This window comes from Schistocerca gregaria, chromosome 2 (genome assembly GCF_023897955.1).
Source record: "Schistocerca gregaria isolate iqSchGreg1 chromosome 2, iqSchGreg1.2, whole genome shotgun sequence".
Taxonomy (NCBI): domain Eukaryota; kingdom Metazoa; phylum Arthropoda; class Insecta; order Orthoptera; family Acrididae; genus Schistocerca; species Schistocerca gregaria.
Window position 1 is genome coordinate 191,593,320 of NC_064921.1, and position 17,749 is coordinate 191,611,068.

Genomic DNA, 17,749 nt, shown 5'->3' on the forward strand with positions numbered 1-17,749 from the left:
GACCTATCACGCTCATTCTACGAGCTTATAGCATAGCATAGAGAACGAATCTCTAAGGAAAAAATTTTCCAGCATATCCAATGACACCCAGTTAAACAACGTAATGGTATCACAACTATAAGTATTACAAATATCGGTGTTGCCATGGTTCTAAAAGCAATTTGCGTATTCTATTTTTATTTTAAACGTAAAACTGTTCATCCCTTTGTGTTATTGGTACATCAGATACCTGTGGAGCCAACGGATCTGCCGCAGTGGTAACACTGGTTACCGTCAGATCACTGAATTTAAGCGCTGTCGGGCTGGACTAGCATTTGGATGGGTGACCATCCGGTCTGCTGAGCGCTGTTGGCAAGTGGGGCGCACTCAGCCCTTGTGAGGCATACTGAGGAGCTACTTGATTTAGAAGCAGCGGCTCCGGTGTCGTAAACTGGCACACGGCCGGGAGAGCGGTGTGCTGACCACATGCTCCTCCATATCCGCATCCAGTGACGCCTGTAGGCTGAGGATGACGTGGCGGCCGGTCGGTACCGTTGGGCTCAAATAGCTCTGAACACTATGGGACCTAACTTCTGAGGTCATCAGTACCCTAGAACTGAGAACTATTTAAATCTAAGGACATCACACACATCCATGCCCGAGCCAGGATTCGAACCTGCGCCCGTAGCGGACGCGCGGTTCCAGACTGTAGCGCCTAGAACCGCTAGGCCACCCCGGCCGGCGGTACCGTTGGGCCTTCCAATGCCTGTTCGGATGGAATTTAGCTTAGATACCTGTGGAGTGGTATCCTACTGTAAATAAGGATCATAAAGTACAAAGTAATGTAACTGTGAATCTGTAAGAGAAAGAGTGTCGTAGCATTAAGAAGCAAAACAAGAGCCTTGTAGTTCAGTTCTTGTGTGCTTCCAAATATAGTTTATGTGTAATGAGTTGTTTCAGAATAAGAAAGATTCGGAGCGAATTTTCTGAAGGAAAGGGGAACGTCGCACAAAATAAACGAATTCTGGGTGAACGAATTTTTTTTTTAATTTTTCACCGACAAGCACAGAGATGAGCTTTGACATGTTCGAATGCAGTGTCTGAATCGGTGGGTAAATCAGGAAGGAAAGCCAGTGCCGAGCTGTCTAAGGCGCTGCAGTCATGGACTGTGCGGATGGTCCCAGCGGAGGTTCGAATCCTCCCTCGGGCATGAGTGTGTGTTGTCCTTAGGATAATTTAGGTTAAGTAGTGTGTAAGCTTAGGGACCGATGACCTTGGCAGTTAAGTCCCATAAGATTTCACGCACACTCACAAAGCCAGTGCTGCAAATAGCGAGGCAAACAACTGGAGCATTTTCACATCACACTCGAGCAGAGAGCACAGAATGCGACCGTAGCAGAATTTCCATACTATAACGTCATTCTGAGAGCACCCCAAGGTGAAGTAAGGCTGCATAAAACACACACACACAAACACACACACACACACACACACACACAAACACACACACACACACACTCACAAGAGCGCCTCCGCAACAATTAGAAGCTGCAGAAAGTGCCAGGCTGAAAACCTGGAAGCAACAGTTGGGACACTAAAGTTCGAAATAGAGGCCTGACAAGCCTAGAAAACGGGAACAAATTCGCTTAGCGCCACATCATAGGCATGAGCTAACCAGAGTTAATACTTGGAATTTTGAAGCGCAGGATCAGTCAGTACGACTGTCTTGTAAATTATATTCAATCCATGTCGAAGCAGTTCCGTGATTTACCACGTGTTGCTCGTTTGATGACTTCAGTTGTAGGAGACCAGCTACTAGTCCGATGCACTATACTGCTGTGAACTGCCACTGCCAACACTGCTGCTGCCACTGATGTGAAGACTTTAGCTCCTTCGACCAACGACCCACAGAGGATCTGCCTGCTGCCTGCTGCTGGTAAAGGTGACGGAGAAGTTATTTTGCACTGTATAAATCCTCAGAGTAAATATTTTCAGTGCTAACGCTTTGTTACTTATGCCCCCTGCGTGTCACCGGATCAGCACTAGGAGCTTCATGTCCGGCGCACTTAGAGATCTCGATTCCCTGGATCTATGGTGATCTATGGTGAGGTTTACAGGAAAACAAGAGTGGGTGAAGTTCAATTACTGCCACTAACAATTTTGTCGTTTTGAGAATATTAAATTTAAGTGTCAATAATGAAATATTTTATTCCACCGGATCTCAGTTGTTAATATAGAGAAATTAAGGGAATTATTCACATCACTAGTGGGAGTGTATGGGCTTGGAGATTTTTGACTAAATGTGCACTCGATGTTACCGCCATCCACTCTAAAGGAGAACTTTAAATTCAGAGCTTTCCTTGTGTTCATTATGTAAACTTTAATATACAATATGTGATCAAAAGTATCCGGACACCAGGTTGAAATGGTTTACAAGTTTGTGCCGCCCTCCATCGGAAGTGGTGGAATTCAATTTGATGTTGGCCCACCCTTAGCCGTGTTGACAGCTTCCATTCTCGCGGGCATACGTTCAATCAGGTGGTGGAAGATTTCTTGGGGAATGGCAGCCCGTTCTTCACGGATTGCTGCACTGAGTAGGGGTATCGATGTCGGTCGGTGTCGCCTGGCCTTCAAAAACATCCCAAAGGCGTTCTAAAGGATTCAAGTCAGGACTCTGTGCATGCCAGTCCATTACAGGAATGTTATTGTCGTGTAACTACTCCATCACACGCCGTGCACTATGAACAGGTGGTCGATCGTGTAGAAAGATGCAATCGCCATCCCCGAATTGCTCTTCAATGGTGGGAAGAAAGAAGGTGCTTCAAACATCAATGTAGGCCTATGCTGTGATAGTGCCACGCAAAACAACAAGGAGTGCAAGCCCCCTACATGAAAAACACGACCATACCATAACACCACCGCCTCCGAATTTTACTGTTGGCACTACACACGCTGGCAGATAACGTTCACCAGGCATTCGCCATACCCACACCCTGCCAATTGATCGCCACAATGTTTACCGTGATTCGTCACTCCACACAACGTTTTTCCACTGTTCAGTCATCCATTGTTTACGTTCTTTCACAAAACGAGGCGTCGTTTGTCATTTACCGGCGTGACGTGTGGCTTATTTACAGCCAAGTTTTGTTACCTCCCGCCTAAGTTGCAGTGAATCTTGCTGCAGTTTGGTATTCCTGTGTGATAGTCTGGGTAGATTACACATTACGACCCTCTTCAACTGTCGGCGGTCTCTGTCAGTCAACAGACGAGGCCGGCCTGTTCCGCTTTCGTGCTGTACGTGTCCCTTCACGTTTCGACTTCACTGTCACATCGGAATCAGTGGGCATAGGGATGTTTAGGAGTGTGGAAATCTCGCACACAGACGTATGACAAAAGTGACAGCCAATTACTTGACTACTTTCGAAGTCCGTGAGTTCCGCAGAGCACCCAATTCTGCTCTCTCACGATGTCTAATGACTACTGAGGTCGCTGATATGGAGTACCTGGCAGTAGGTGGCGCCACAGTACATCTAATGTGAAAAACGTATGTTTTTGAGGGTGTCCGGATACTTTTGATCGCATAGTGCATATGTAGTCCTTGATTTGTGATGTTACGCAACGGCAGGCAGTACCGACGATAACTCCGACGAGAGAAAAAATCAGGATCGTAGATATTGAGCTGTGGTACGATAGAAGTTTTGCTGGGGATGAAGCGATGTAAAACAAATGATGTGTTTTAAAATGTTCAGAAAAGCGTAAAAATATTGTCTTAAGGAATCTAAATTAAAAAAAAAAGAAAAAATACCGTAATGTCACAGTACAGGAACCTCCGTTTTAACTGAACCTGATTCAAAATGTTGTCATCAGGTTTGATTAAGTAGACTTTCCTGGCGTAATCACTGATGATACTCTCCTCGAGTATGCAGCCGGGTAATGTAGTGATCTCGACACAGTATTTCAACAGACCGACTGGTCGCCACCTTCAGGTGAGTATACTGATGTACGATCTCGCCGGACAGACGAGGGTGGAGAAATCCATGAAACCTGTCTACGGACTGAAGACTACAACAACGTCATGACCTTCCTAGAGATACAAGATCTCCCCTGTAAGAATGAAAACGAATTCCTCAAACAACGATCTTGCATCTGTTCCTCCACGCGACCGTTAACTTAGTAGACACTGCTGCCCAAATGGAGCCCATATTCTTTGATTTTGAGGAGGTTTTCTGTATAGTTTAACAATGTAGCCTAGTGAAAAAAGTGTATGGAATAGTGGACCAACTTTGTGATTGGATTGAACTGTTCGCAGCATACGTAAATTACATAGCGGTTTACACCGAAAGCAACATATGATTGTCTTCGTGAACGTACTATAATTGCAAACGATGGAATTGTGTGGCGAAATGAAGATGTGTTTGGGGACGATCGAAACTGGGTGCAAGTGTTAGCATTTGAGCTTCGATAAAAACAAAGGTAAAATATTGAACACAAATAATCGAAATGACCCGTTGTTGTTTCATTACACGATTGCCGAACAATGACTGGAAACAGTCATATCCATTCAGTATTTGGCAGTATGCGAACGGAGAACAACCACATAAAACTAACATATGAAAGGTACAATATGTGATCAAAGGTATACAGACACCACAAAAAAACATACGTTTCTCATATTAGGTTCATTGTGCTGCCACCTACTGCCACGTATCCACATCAGCGACTTTAGTAGTCACTAGACATCGTGAAAGAGCAGAATGGGGCGCTCCGCGGAACTGACGATCTTCGAACGTGGTCAGGTGATTGGGTGTCGCTTGTGTCATACGTGTGTGTAAGCGAGATTTCCACACTCCAAAAAATCCCTAGGTCCACTGTTTTCGATGTGATAGTGAAGTGGGAACCCGAAAGGACAGGCACAGCAAAAAACCGTACAGGTCGACCTCGTCTGTTGACTGCTAGAGTCCGCCAACAGTCGGAGAGGACCGTAATATGTAATAGGCAGACATCTATCCAGACCATCACACAGCCATTCCAAACTGCATCAGGATACACTGCAAGTACTATGACAAATGGGCGGGAGGTGGGAAAACTCGGATTTCATGGTCGAGTGGCTGCTCACAAGCCACACACCACGCCGGTAAATGCCAAACGACGCCTCGCTTGGTGTAAGGAGGCTAAACATTGGAAGACTGAACAGTCGACAAACGTTGTGTAGAGTGAAGAATCACGGTATATAATGTGGCGATCCGATGGCAGGGTGTGGGTATAGCGAATGGCCGGTGAACATCATCTGCCAGCGCGTGTAGTTTCGAAAGTGAAATTCGGAGTCAATCGTGTTATCGCGTGGTCGTGTTTTGCTTGCACCCCTTTTTGTATCGCGTGGCGCTATCACAGCACAGGCCTACATTGATATTTTAAGCATATTCTTGCTTCCCACTGTTTGAGAGCAATTCGGGAATTGCGATTGCATCTTTGAACATGATCGAGCACCTGTTCATAATGCACGGCCTGTGGGGGAGTGATTACACGACAATAACATCCCTGTAATAGACTCGCCTGCACAGAGTCACGACATGAATCCTATAGAACACCTTTGGGATGTTTTGGAACGCCGGCTTCGTGACAGTCCTCACCGACTGACATCGATGCCACTCCTCAGTGCAGCACTCCGTGAAGAAAGGGCTGCCATTCCCCAAGAAACCTCCCAGCTCTTGACTGAACGTATGCCTGCGGGAGTGGAAGCTGTCATCAAGGCTAAAGGTGGGCAAACACCATATTGAATTCCAGCATCACAGATGGAGGGCGCGGCGAACTTCTAAGTCATTTTCAGCCAGTTGTCCGGATACTTTTGATCACATAGTGTAACTGTTAGAATGAGATTCATTGGAAGGATCCTCAGGAATGGTAGTGCATGCACGAATGAGGTAGCTTACGAAACACTGATTCGACCAATACTTGAGTATTGCTCCTCAGTCTTGGACCGTAACAGGTAGAGTTGTTCGGGGAAATACAGAAGATTCAGAGAAGAAAAGCTCGGTTCATCACTGGTTCTTTTGTAAGTGGTAAAACGTCACTGAGATGCTCACCCGATGGTAGTGCTGAGGTTACAAGAGTGGCGTTGTACAGTTCGGTGTTGCATGCTGGTAAAATCCTCAGGCCGGCCGCGGTGGCCGTGCGGTTTTAAGCGCTGCAGTCCGGAACAGCGGGACTGCTACGGTCGCAGGTTCGAACCCTGCCTCGGGCTTGGATGTGTGTGATGTCCTTAGGTTAGTTAGGTTTAAGTAGTTCTACGTTCTAGGGGGCTGATAACGTAAGATGTTAAGTCCCACAGTGCTCAGAGCCTTTTTTTTTTAAATCCTGAGGGTGTACATTAGTGGAAGAGATAGTCATCGCATTGCTTTTTCTTACGTTATCTCGCAAAAGACCATGAAGGTAAAAATAGGAGGGAATTGATCTCACACGGAAGATTGCCAATCGTAATTCTGCTCCTGCACCATTAGTCACTGGAACAGTAAAGAGGGGAAATGCTATCCATTTGCTACCGATCGTCATGTGGCTTGCAGAGTATAGATGTAGGTGTAGATTTATGAGTGGGTTCGTATCTCTCCAACTGCCGTGCATGACCCACATTTCTCGGTTTTTATACATAGTACATTTTATCGTTTTCGTAGACCAATATTGCGACTTGATAGGTAAGATAGAGAAACCAATCTAGTTGCAGAGAACCCGCATACGCTGTTGGGTGGCTTGGACAGTATGAATGTAGGTGTGGAATCAGAAGTAGCCGCAGAACGGTCGGAGCGGAAGACAAGGGGATTTCGGAGGTTCCACTAACTGGGAAGGTTTCCGAAGCCCTCAAGTGCGCCTCGCGAAGCCGCAAAGCGCGTTAAGCCTGGCACGCTAAAAGGAAAGAGAGCCCCAGCTGGAATTGGCAGTAATTTGTCCACGTGTTGAGCCTCGGCTAAGACTGCTCGCGTGGCCTCAATCGCTTTTGCCTTTAAGTGAATAAGACCGCGAGAAAGATGAAACTAATGTCGTAGATCTCATAACATACTTATCTACAGGTAACATGCGTATTATTCTTGGAAATATGCAAACACATTAAGTACTGCAGTTTGTACAGAGGAATTCGAACGGCCGTTGGATAGAAATTAAAGATAAATAACACACGGATCAGAACTTCAGTTCGTTGAAATAAAATAAATGGTTCAAATGGTTCAAATGGCTCTGAGCACTATGGGACTTAACATCTGATATCATCAGTCCCCTAGAATTTAGAACTACTTAAACCTAACTAACCTAAGGACATCACACACATCCATGCCCGAGGCAGGATTCGAACTTGCGACCGTAGCGGTAGCGCGGTTCCGGACTGAAGCGCCTAGAACCGCTCGGCCACACCGGCCGCCCCGAAATCTAATCAATCACTCAGTCGTTAAAATAAAGTGTTTGTAGTATCCGTACGATAACACAGGATATAAAATAATATCGAAGGCAATAATACAAAGACTTGCAGTAATTTTTGAAAATATCTCGTCGGAGGAACAAACTGGGTTCAGGAAGAGTTGGTTTGTTCAGACAACATATTTGTAATCAGATAAATTATTGAAAACCTGTAGAATTCACACAGTCAAATCACATTAATGTGGTTCAAATGGCTCTAAGCACTATGGGACTTAACATCTGAGGTCATCAGTCCCCTAGACTTAGAACTACTTAAAGTTTACTAATCTAAGGACATCACACACATCGATGCCCGAGGCAGGATTCGAACCTGCGGCCTTAGCAGCCGCGTGGTTCCGGAGTGAAGCGCCTAGAACTGCTCGACCACAGCTGCCGGCCATTAATGTGAGCACTGCCTATGTTCGATGTCAACGTGCAATAACCGCTCACAGATGGCAGGGTGGCAGCACTAGCAGTGCAGACGTTATCGTAATGCGGAAACGAAGCGATTTATCTGACGTCCAAAAGGGCATGATCATTGGATTTCAAGTGTGGAACCATTTCCGAAACGGCTATGATTGGAAACTGTTCGCGTGCCACCGTGGTTAAAGCACGAGTATATCAAGCAAGACAAAATGGTTTTATCCAAAATGGGCTCCGAGACCATTGTAGTGCACCACTGGTCATAGAAGACAGAGGTGAACGGCGGCTGCGGAGACGTATGCGGGCGAATAAGCTTGCAATTGTTGAGTAACTGACCGCCCAGATGAATCAACGAGCTATCAACAGCAGTCCTCAACGACCGTTCAGCGAACGTTGCTGTGTATGGGCCTCTTTAGCAGACGCCCATACTAACTGCTATTCAGGCCATTACTTTAAGTGGACGTCCACTCAGTGACAAGTGGCCAGATGATCAATGGCGTATACGGCGTGAAACGTCTGACAGCAAACATCCTGCAACAATTGTCGGAAGGGCCCAGGCCGGAGTCGTGGTCTAGGGAATGTTTTCTTGGCATACCATGGGTGATCTGGGAGGCACGAAGGATCAACACAAGTATGTGTATATCCTTGGGGACCATATGCACCCCTACATGCAGCCTGATCTCCTCTTCATGATAGCATCTACTAGCAGGATAATGCAACGTGTCACACAGTTCACAGTGTGGCCGCATTGTTCTAAGAGCACCAGGATGAGTTTACCATTATTCCCTGGCCACTAGATTCCCCAGATTTATACGCGGTCGACAATCTGTGAGACCACGTCAATCGGACGTTCGCAGCATGGATCCTCAAGTGCGAAACCTAGTGCAGCTGGCCACAGAACTGGAGTCGGCATGACTCCACACCCCTGTCAGTACATTACATGACCTCATTGGCTGTCTTCCTGCACGTCTAGCAGCGGTCCGCGTCGTTATTGAGGCTTTTCACAGGTGTTCACATTAGTGTGACTTAACAGTCTATTGGCCACTTGAAATCTTGTGGCAGTGGGGCTGGAGATTTTAGGCAGAGATATTAGATAGGAGAGGCGCATCACAGCACTTGCTGAGAATAATCCAACAAATGCATCAAGACTCCAAGCTAACCATTGCAGGAAAAGAGAACGTTGAAGTAACAATAAATTTAGGTTTATTTGATATGTTGAGATAATGGCTAAAGAAATAGTTTTACAGCCATAACACTTGCCAATGACAGAACTCTGCTGATGACGAAGGTCTTGTAGACGGCAGCGGGAATACCCTCTAAAAATCCATTTATAGATTAATGATTGCTCCCGTGAGCTATAACTTAACAAACTCGACCCAAAGAAACAAAAGTCATAGTCTTTAATGGTCAAGACCCAGTCCCAAACAAAACTGTAATAAACAGCCAGAAAATAGAGACTGAATGAATTTTCTCGGTAGACAGCACATATTTCACATAAGCAAAAGATATACAGAACAAAGTAAAAGATTGAATTGTATTAATGGGATCTTGTACAAAACAATATGAAAAGGTGAAAAGAGAAACCCTTAATAACTTCATCAAAATAATGGCATTTCCATCTGTATAGCAATGAGATTCGGGCAATAACAGGTGGAAATGAACGAAGAATAAAAGCTGCGGAAGTGAGGTTTTTTAAAAAGAAGAACAGGTTATAGACTATCTGATGAGATAAGGAGTACAACAGTCAGACATGATCTAGAAATGAATGAAGAAATTTGGAAATTTGTGGTAAGTTCCTATGGGAGCAAACTGCTAAGGTCAACGGTTCCTAGGCTTACACACTACTTAATCTAACGTAAACTAACTTAGGCTAAGGACAACACACACACCCATACCCGAGGGAGGACTCGAACCTCCAACGGGGTTAGCCGTGCCAATTGTGGAAAGGCGCCCTAGACCGCACGGCTATCCCGTGCGGCGACTGAATGAAGAGGCCAAGGAGTATAGAAATAAATGGAGGAATCATGTCATAAGAATGAATGAACATAAAACGCCTAAGACATTAATGAACTATCGACCAGTAGGGAAAAGATCAACAGACAGACAAAGAAAGAGGTAGTTGGACAAAAATAGTGATTAACCACAGACAACAGAGCCACTGAAGGAAAGGACACAACTGGTAAGACTTCCAAATGAAAACAGTAAGAAATGCGTCAACACATGAAGGGATCAGATAAATGAATAAGAGAAGAGTAACGAAAAATGAATAACAGTACCTAAAATATTTCATTTCCCATTTCCTACGATACTTTACCTCAGGAAAGTCGCTTCTTAAGGACTAGCAGTAGTAGAACAACATTGTGGTACTCCACTTTCCTTGACGCTTTTTCCACTTGAAAAATGTTCCGCTGTAACCCTTCTCCCATTCGTCACTTAAGTGAAGTCCCAAGGTTATCCGTGAATAAGTCAAAACGAACATTCAAGAAATATAGTTGAGATGAAAGGTTACATCTCTTAAGGTGGTATGATCTCAATATTTGCCCGGCCGCTGTGGACGAGCGGTTCTAGGCGCTTCAGTCCGGAACCACGCGGCTGCTACAGTCGCAGGTTCGAATCGTGCGTCGGGCATGGACGTGTGTGATGTCCTTAGGCCAGTTAGGTTTAAGTAGTTCTAAGTCTAGGGGACTGATGACTTCAGATGTTAAGTCCCATAGTGCTTAGAGCCATTTGAACCATTTGAACCATCAATATTTCTTGTGCAGTATTGCAGTAATTCTCAGTCCACCGGTTTCCTAAAAAGCTCTTGCAGTCAGTTGTGTAGAATAGCAACAGCACCCTATGAACACTACTTAAAAAATCAAGGAAGCAGACATTAATTTCTAATTTTCGGTTCTGTAAACATCCCTTCCTTAATTTTTGTTTCACCGATCCTTAGCAACTTCTTTCTCAAGTACATGAATTCATGTGAAATTCAGTCATGGCTTTCACAATGATTTTGACAAGATCCAGTTTAATGTGCAGCGGAGGTAGATACACATTTTTTGGGGTCAACAAGAGGAGTGTTCACCATATTTTTAGTTAAAGCCGTAGTTCATTCTGAATAGGCATTTTTTCCGTAACAGTGTTCTTTTCTGTGTCTATTATCCCACTCGCATAGAAAGAAGCAGTGCTTGGTGAAGCCGAATGGCATGGCGCAGTGAGTTGCAGCTACCTTGAAAGCTCCACACACACGCCGTCTGTATTTCTCATAATCGATAATCATAAGTAGTAGTTTAAAGTTATATGTGTCGTTTCAAATAGGTGATCAGGCAGGGAAGAAGGCCATTTGTTCTCTTTGTGGATAAGTATTGCCTTCAGAGTAACTTTGGTGAAATGTATGAAGAAGCGCCACACGTTTACACTTCAATCATGACCAAGTGTCTTCATGAGGGCTATCATTACGAAAAACTATGTCGCTTTCGTTGGACATTTTCTCTGCCTTGTGATGACTGGGTGTTGTGTGATGTCCTTAGGTTAGTTAGGTTTAAGTAGTTCTAAGTTCTAGCTGACTGATGACCATAGATGTTAAGTCCCATAGTGCTCAGAGCCCTTTTTCGTTGGACCAATATTCGTAAAAACTACGCGGTATTCACAGCGGACACACGCTTTCCTATCGCGTAGAAGAAAATTCTGTCCTTTTAATCGCTGGAGTTAAAAGCTCAGCCTGTTGCTTCGACAAATTTAAATCACGAACTAGATCGTTGAGATATAAAAAGTGTGGCTCATTTGATGCACAATGGGCTTGAAATGTTGGATCGGTTTACATATCTCCTGTGCTGTCTCCTATGTGTTCGCCTCTGTGCTCATCTTCAATCACTGTCAGTTTCTCAGGAGGCTCCGATTCGTCAGTTCTTCGCTGTGGCACACAAGCTTAATAGCAGGTGGAAAATTAGGATATTGCACAGTTATCTTGGTTTTTAAGACTATACTACTTATTTCTGTCATATAAAGACAACAGCTCGTTGTGTGTGTCATTGGTTCGCTCCAAATACTGGTAACAGCAAAGGACTGTGAGTTGATGTTACTAACATTCTTGTCACGAGTGTGATACCTGAGAAACACCACATGTGGGGGCCTAGTACGTGTCCTTGTCGCCAACCTCACACCCGAAATGAAGTTCGTAGCACTTCTTCATAAGAGAATTAAGTTTCCAATTTGGTGATTTCAAAGTCAAGTCTCTACGGTTATAGCAAAAAGAATTTGCGCTATTGATACAGGTAAGAGGCATTTATTATTCTGAATTAACCAAAAACGCAAAACCTTGCGAAATGGTCGCGCGAGGAAATCCCCACTTAATCGCTACCTCGGAGATGCTGTGTTCCATCGCTCGTGCGGTGACAATAACACCACTTCCAAACTCACTTGAATCTTGATAACCTGCCATTGCGGCTCTAGTAACTGATCTAACAACTGCGCCAGACACTTGTTGTGTTATGCAGGCGTTGCCGACCACAATGCCGTAATATGGCTGCATACAAATTTCTGTACTTGAATACGCATGACTATACCAGTTTCCTAGGCGCTGTAGCGTCGAGCAATTGTGAGTAGCCCTGTATGATGCGCAGGTCAATCTCTCCAGAACGATTCCAGCACCTCATAGAGCCCATGCTTCGACGTTTTATTGCAATTTGTGGCGGTTTTTCGTATATTCTTCTGGCGCTGCAACCCAAGATGTCATTAGATCGCCGGGAAAGCCTGAAGAGTTACAAATATTTTCTTCTATTCGTAGATTAAGCGCAGGTGACTCCCGTTTCTCTCGTTGCAGGGCAACAACGGAATTAAAAGGGATTGGCTTGTTACTATCGAGAGGTCGATAGGGAGATTGGACTATCGACAGAAAAGTATAAGAAGCAGGAAGATACTATTTGGAACATGGAAGGAATGCTTGTGAGAAATCTGGATGTGATTTGATGTTTGTTGTACCATGATTTGGTTTCCTGTTTGGTTTTGTATTTGATGAAAGTAAACAGCAACTAATTTGACTTCGAACATTAAGTATTGACATCAGATTTATGGAACCTTTGACTAACCGAACTATATAAATGAAAATCATTTTTGATAATGTCAGTAAGGTAGCTTTTATTTTTCGTTGTAAAAATTAGAATGAACCATCGCCGCCAACAGAACGCATAGTGTACCGCTACAATGCGTTTATACATGCGACTTCGAGAGAATGAGATTTATTGAGAAAAGACAAAATAAAATCATTTGCTATCTCTCACCCTCGTTTCTAGAAATTTTACACTGTAGCTCACAGTACGGCAGTGGCAGCGTGTTTTAGAAAGGAAGATCCGTTCACGAAGCGTTTCTAGTTTATGTACCGCTACTTGCGCCACTTGAGGGAACTTACTCGGTGATGAAGTCGTTGTAGAGCTTGGACCAGTTGGCAGGCCTGTAGAGCATCGGCGGGGGGTTGCGCAAGATCTGGAAGAGCGTGCGCGTGGGGTGCATGTCCTGGAAGGGCGGCTTTCCGTCGCCCAACTCGATGGCCGTGATGCCTGTGGACATAGAATGCGTTAAGGGAGGTCAACGGTCGAAAGCATAACGCAAAAGTTATCTAGCAGTCGGTAGAAACTCGTAAACAGCATCGAAATGTTGCTTGAGAATACACAACCTTTATGACTGCTACGACAGAAGCATAACAAATAACGAAATTATATGTATTGACCTTACAGAGTGGAGTAAGTAGACTGCGTGATTAAATTGGTGGACTATTTGGGGATACAGGTCCCTTTCCATCATTAGAAGAGCAGGAGCGATCAGCGCAGCCACTCTAGTACGATTAACTGTAGGAACTACCCTTTTACTGGTGCAGACACACCACCAATGCAGGAAAACTAATGGAAACTCGCTCTCTAGTACCATTCTGTGGCAAGCCCTCGTCGGTGCCGTTTGGCATTAGATCGCTAGTAAACATTAGCACGGAAGTGTGCCACCAACTTAGCTAGTAGTATGCACCACCTTGGAGTCGGATTTGGTTGGAGTCATGTCGGTACAGATATGGTGGCGTCGCGAGAGGATACACGCGACTACCGCAATTGTTGAAATAGCGCGTGCATATAATCCACTCTACGAGCCGACTGCTCACCATACGGCGACGCTACTTGGATAAGAGTTGTCGTACATGTCGTCCCTTGCATTCAAATATAGTTTTCTGTCTTCGTGAACAATGCCTTCCTCCCCGAAAGGGAAGGCGTGCCGATCCCTGGCACGAATCCGCGGATTTGTACCGAGGTCCGGTGTGCCGGCCTGTCTGTGGATGGTTTTTAAGGCGGTTTTCCATCTGCCTCGGCTTCTGCGGGCTGGTTCCCCTTATTCCAACTCAGTTACACTATGTCGGCGAGTGCTGCGCAAACACTGTCTCCAAGTAAGCGTACACCATAATTACTCTACCACGCAAACATTTGGGGTTACACTCGTCTGGTATGAGACGTTCCTGGTGAGGTCCACTGGGAGCCGAACTGCACAATAACCCTGGGTTCAGTGTGGGGCGGCGGTGTGGTGGGTGGACTGCTGTGTCCTGTTGTGGGGTTACGGATCATTGAGGGCTACGGCGGGACGAAGCCTCTCCGTCTTCTCTATGCCCCCGGTTCGATATGCAATGCACACTACACAATAATTCCCTCTCAGGACTTTTTCCAACGTTTTTTGTTTCGTAAAATTCCCTAGGTGCTGGATGACCCTTTTCTTGATCTCTCGAAATTTTATCTTATAAATTCTTATTCCCGTGGACACGTAAAATTCTACCTAAACATACTTTTCTTTGTAACGGGGGAGCAACCGTCAATACTGTGTGTCACATGAAAGACGTGACGCCCATTATTTTAGACTGACTCCAGCCACACGTTGCATAGACGAAATAGCAAATACAGGGTGGCGCACTAAATGTGTTACCATTTTGTCTTTGAATATAAACTGTATTGTCAATACAATCTGAAAGGAACATATACTACAATGGAGCACTTGCTTAATATGTCCACCATTTCGTTTCCTAACTACCTTCAAGCGAACACTGAATTAGTGATTATCCTACGGCACATGTCTTCCGTAATTTCACTGCGAGCTTGAATAATAAGTCTTCTGAACTCCATTAAATCACTTGGACGTTTCGGGAATTTTTTTGCTTTAGGTACCCCCAAAGAAAAAAGTCACATGGATTGAGGTCTGGACTATGTCCGTCATTGAAGCGACCTGGAAACCTGAGTTAAATGATCCACATGTCGAAATGCTCGTGTAAAAACTCCAACACAGTGTTTGTAGTATGTGGCCTTGGTCCATCCTGCATGAACCACTGCGTGTTGAAGGGCTAGGCAGTAGCAAGAAGCTGTGGAATGAAACTATTGCGAAGCATGCTCAAATAACGCTCGTTGTTCACAGTTTCTTCAAAGAAAATTGGTCCAATAAGTCCATGACTGGAAATTGCTGCCCACGCTGTAATCCTTGGAGCATAATGTGTCTTCATGAAGCACTTGTTGGTTTTCAGTGGACCAAAGGCGTACATGTTGTTTGTTAACCACACCGTCTAAATGAAAATGCGCCTCGTCTGAAAACCAAACGTTGTTGAGGGCTTCTTCCCTATCCTCCGCCCACTGAACAAACAGTAGTCTCTGCTGCTAGTGTGCTTCAGTGAGGGTACATATGGAGGTCACTTTTAAGAATGCGTTGAATGGAGCGTCTGGATATTCCCAGTTGCACTGCTGCCTTTCTACACGATTTCCCGGGACTTCTTTGTACTGCAATTCGTACCGCTTCAGTATTCTCCAGCGATCAAACAGGCTCAGGCCGAGGACGCTTCGCTTCCAATACTGTTCCTTTCTGTACAAATTTATCGTACAACCTGTGGATGGTCTTCTTGAAAGGGTCCCATCGTGTGTTAAACTGTTGTCGAAAATGCCTCTGAGTCACAACAAGGCTTTTCGTTTCATGAAAAAGTAACACAATTGCCGATAGTTAGTCTTCCATTGTCAGCCATTGCTGGTTGCTAGTCTCCTAGCGGCAGTATCGTGAATTACACGTCATTTCGTAACTCATTTGTTTTTCCAAGCTCTGCTGGTACTGCTGTAGAGATCCCAGCGTGATATCTAATGTATGTCGTAAATTGTGAAAGAAACAATTGGTAACATATTTCGTGCGCCACCCTGTACATTCAGAAACACGAGATAATATGCGCCCTGTGACACTTACAAGGGACGCCCAAGATATAACCAGGTTAAATGGTAGAGTATTATTTGTGGTAACAATAGGACGTTCTGCCATAACTACAACTTCTTCCCCCTATCTCCACATAAATGATAGAGTACCTAAAGGTCTTCCTGTGTCTTGGCTGAAGTAAAGTTGGGAATTGAACCTAAGACATGCTTTCGCCCACAAAATTTAGAATAAGGGACAGAGAGAAGGACGTAAACAAATAACAGGCGATGCTACGGAAAAAACTGTCATTGTGAATTTGTGGTCTTTCATTCTCTAAATGCTGCCTTGCTTTTATTGTATTTAATAGTACAATATGTGTATATTATAATGAATTGACTTTTTGCCTGTTATTTGTTAGTGGACTTCCCCTGTCACTTGTTATATGTACATTTTATGCCTGAAACACCTGCCTTAGCTTCAATTTCCAGATTCTATCGCTGACAGTGAGACAGGAAGATCTGGAGACAGGGGAAGAAGTTGCGGTTAAGGCACCATGTTCTATAGTTCCAACAAATAATATTCTGTCCTTTAATCTAGTTATATCTCGGGGGTCATTCTATTGAGGCTAACGTCTGCATCCTTCATTATATATACTACAGGAAAAAATAGTGCACCTGGGAATGACGACTTCGATTTTGATCCGATGACGCCATATGCAATCTGAGGGATAGTAGATGTACTGATACTGGTTTCAGCTTCGTCCGTCAACAGGTAGCTACCAGAGAGCCATCATTGTCTATTCTTTAATATGGAATTCTCGCATCTGGAAGGCTCAGTGTGGTGCAAATGTGCGGAGCAAGAAGGATATCATGCCACAATGATCCACCTGTGCTTCCAAAAGCCAAGAGAACATGTTTGAAAGGGGTCAAATTGTGGCATTCCGAATGGTGGTATGGTCCTTTTGGAGAAATGCCGTACAAGTTTCACTTACTGCGTCATTTGCGCAACTATGATGGTATCAATGGGCACGTGAACCTTCTCATACTCATAGACGAGGTTCTTGACTCCCACGCAGCACAGACGCCCCCCAGGATCGTCATATTGTGTGGGCAACAGTGGCAGATCTTACAGCTACCACAGCACAGATAAGAGTGCTTGTCAGCCCAGACCTGTTGGCGCGAATTGTTGAGAATCTGTTATTAATGGTGGGATTACAGGCACGCACACCCTCTTCCACTCACGTTAGGGCATCATCGTGCATGGCTCGATTGGTGCCGTCAGATGATCACTTGGAAGATGGAATGGCATGTCGTGGTCTTCAGTGAAGAAAGGAGATTCTGTTTGCAAGCAAGTGATGGCCGTTTGCGCGTAAGATACACACCTGGTGAACTCTGTTTCGTAGAGTGCATTCGTCCAAGACACGCTGGAGCCATCCCAGGCTTTATGGTCTCGGGTGCGATAAGCCTTTGGTGTTTCTGGAGGGACCCTCACAAGTGCACGGTACATGCCTACTGTTTTTAGACGCGTTCTTCTGCTGTTCTTGGAACAGCAAGGTGATGAGTCGTTCCAACAGGATAATGTTCGCACACACACACTGCCCGGAAAACTCACGTTCCCTCCAAGACGTGGACAACTTCCCTGGCCTCTGGTCTTGTATCCAATCGGACACGTGTGGGATATGATGGTACGAGAAGTGACTCGTGCGGCTCGTCAACCGATAACTCTTATAAAACTAAGC

At 44.8% G+C, this 17,749-nt stretch overlaps 1 protein-coding gene across 2 annotated transcripts in view; it reads right to left on the reverse strand.

The window, feature by feature from the left end:
• LOC126336659 (neither inactivation nor afterpotential protein C) overlaps positions 1 to 17,749 on the reverse strand; it is a 340,870-nt gene that overhangs the window by 228,512 nt on the left and 94,609 nt on the right. For both annotated transcript variants that reach the window (XM_050000600.1, XM_050000597.1), the window contains exon 7: positions 13,232 to 13,379. In XM_050000600.1, coding sequence (XP_049856557.1) covers positions 13,232 to 13,379 — 148 coding nt within the window. The remainder of the gene's footprint in view (positions 1 to 13,231; positions 13,380 to 17,749) is intronic.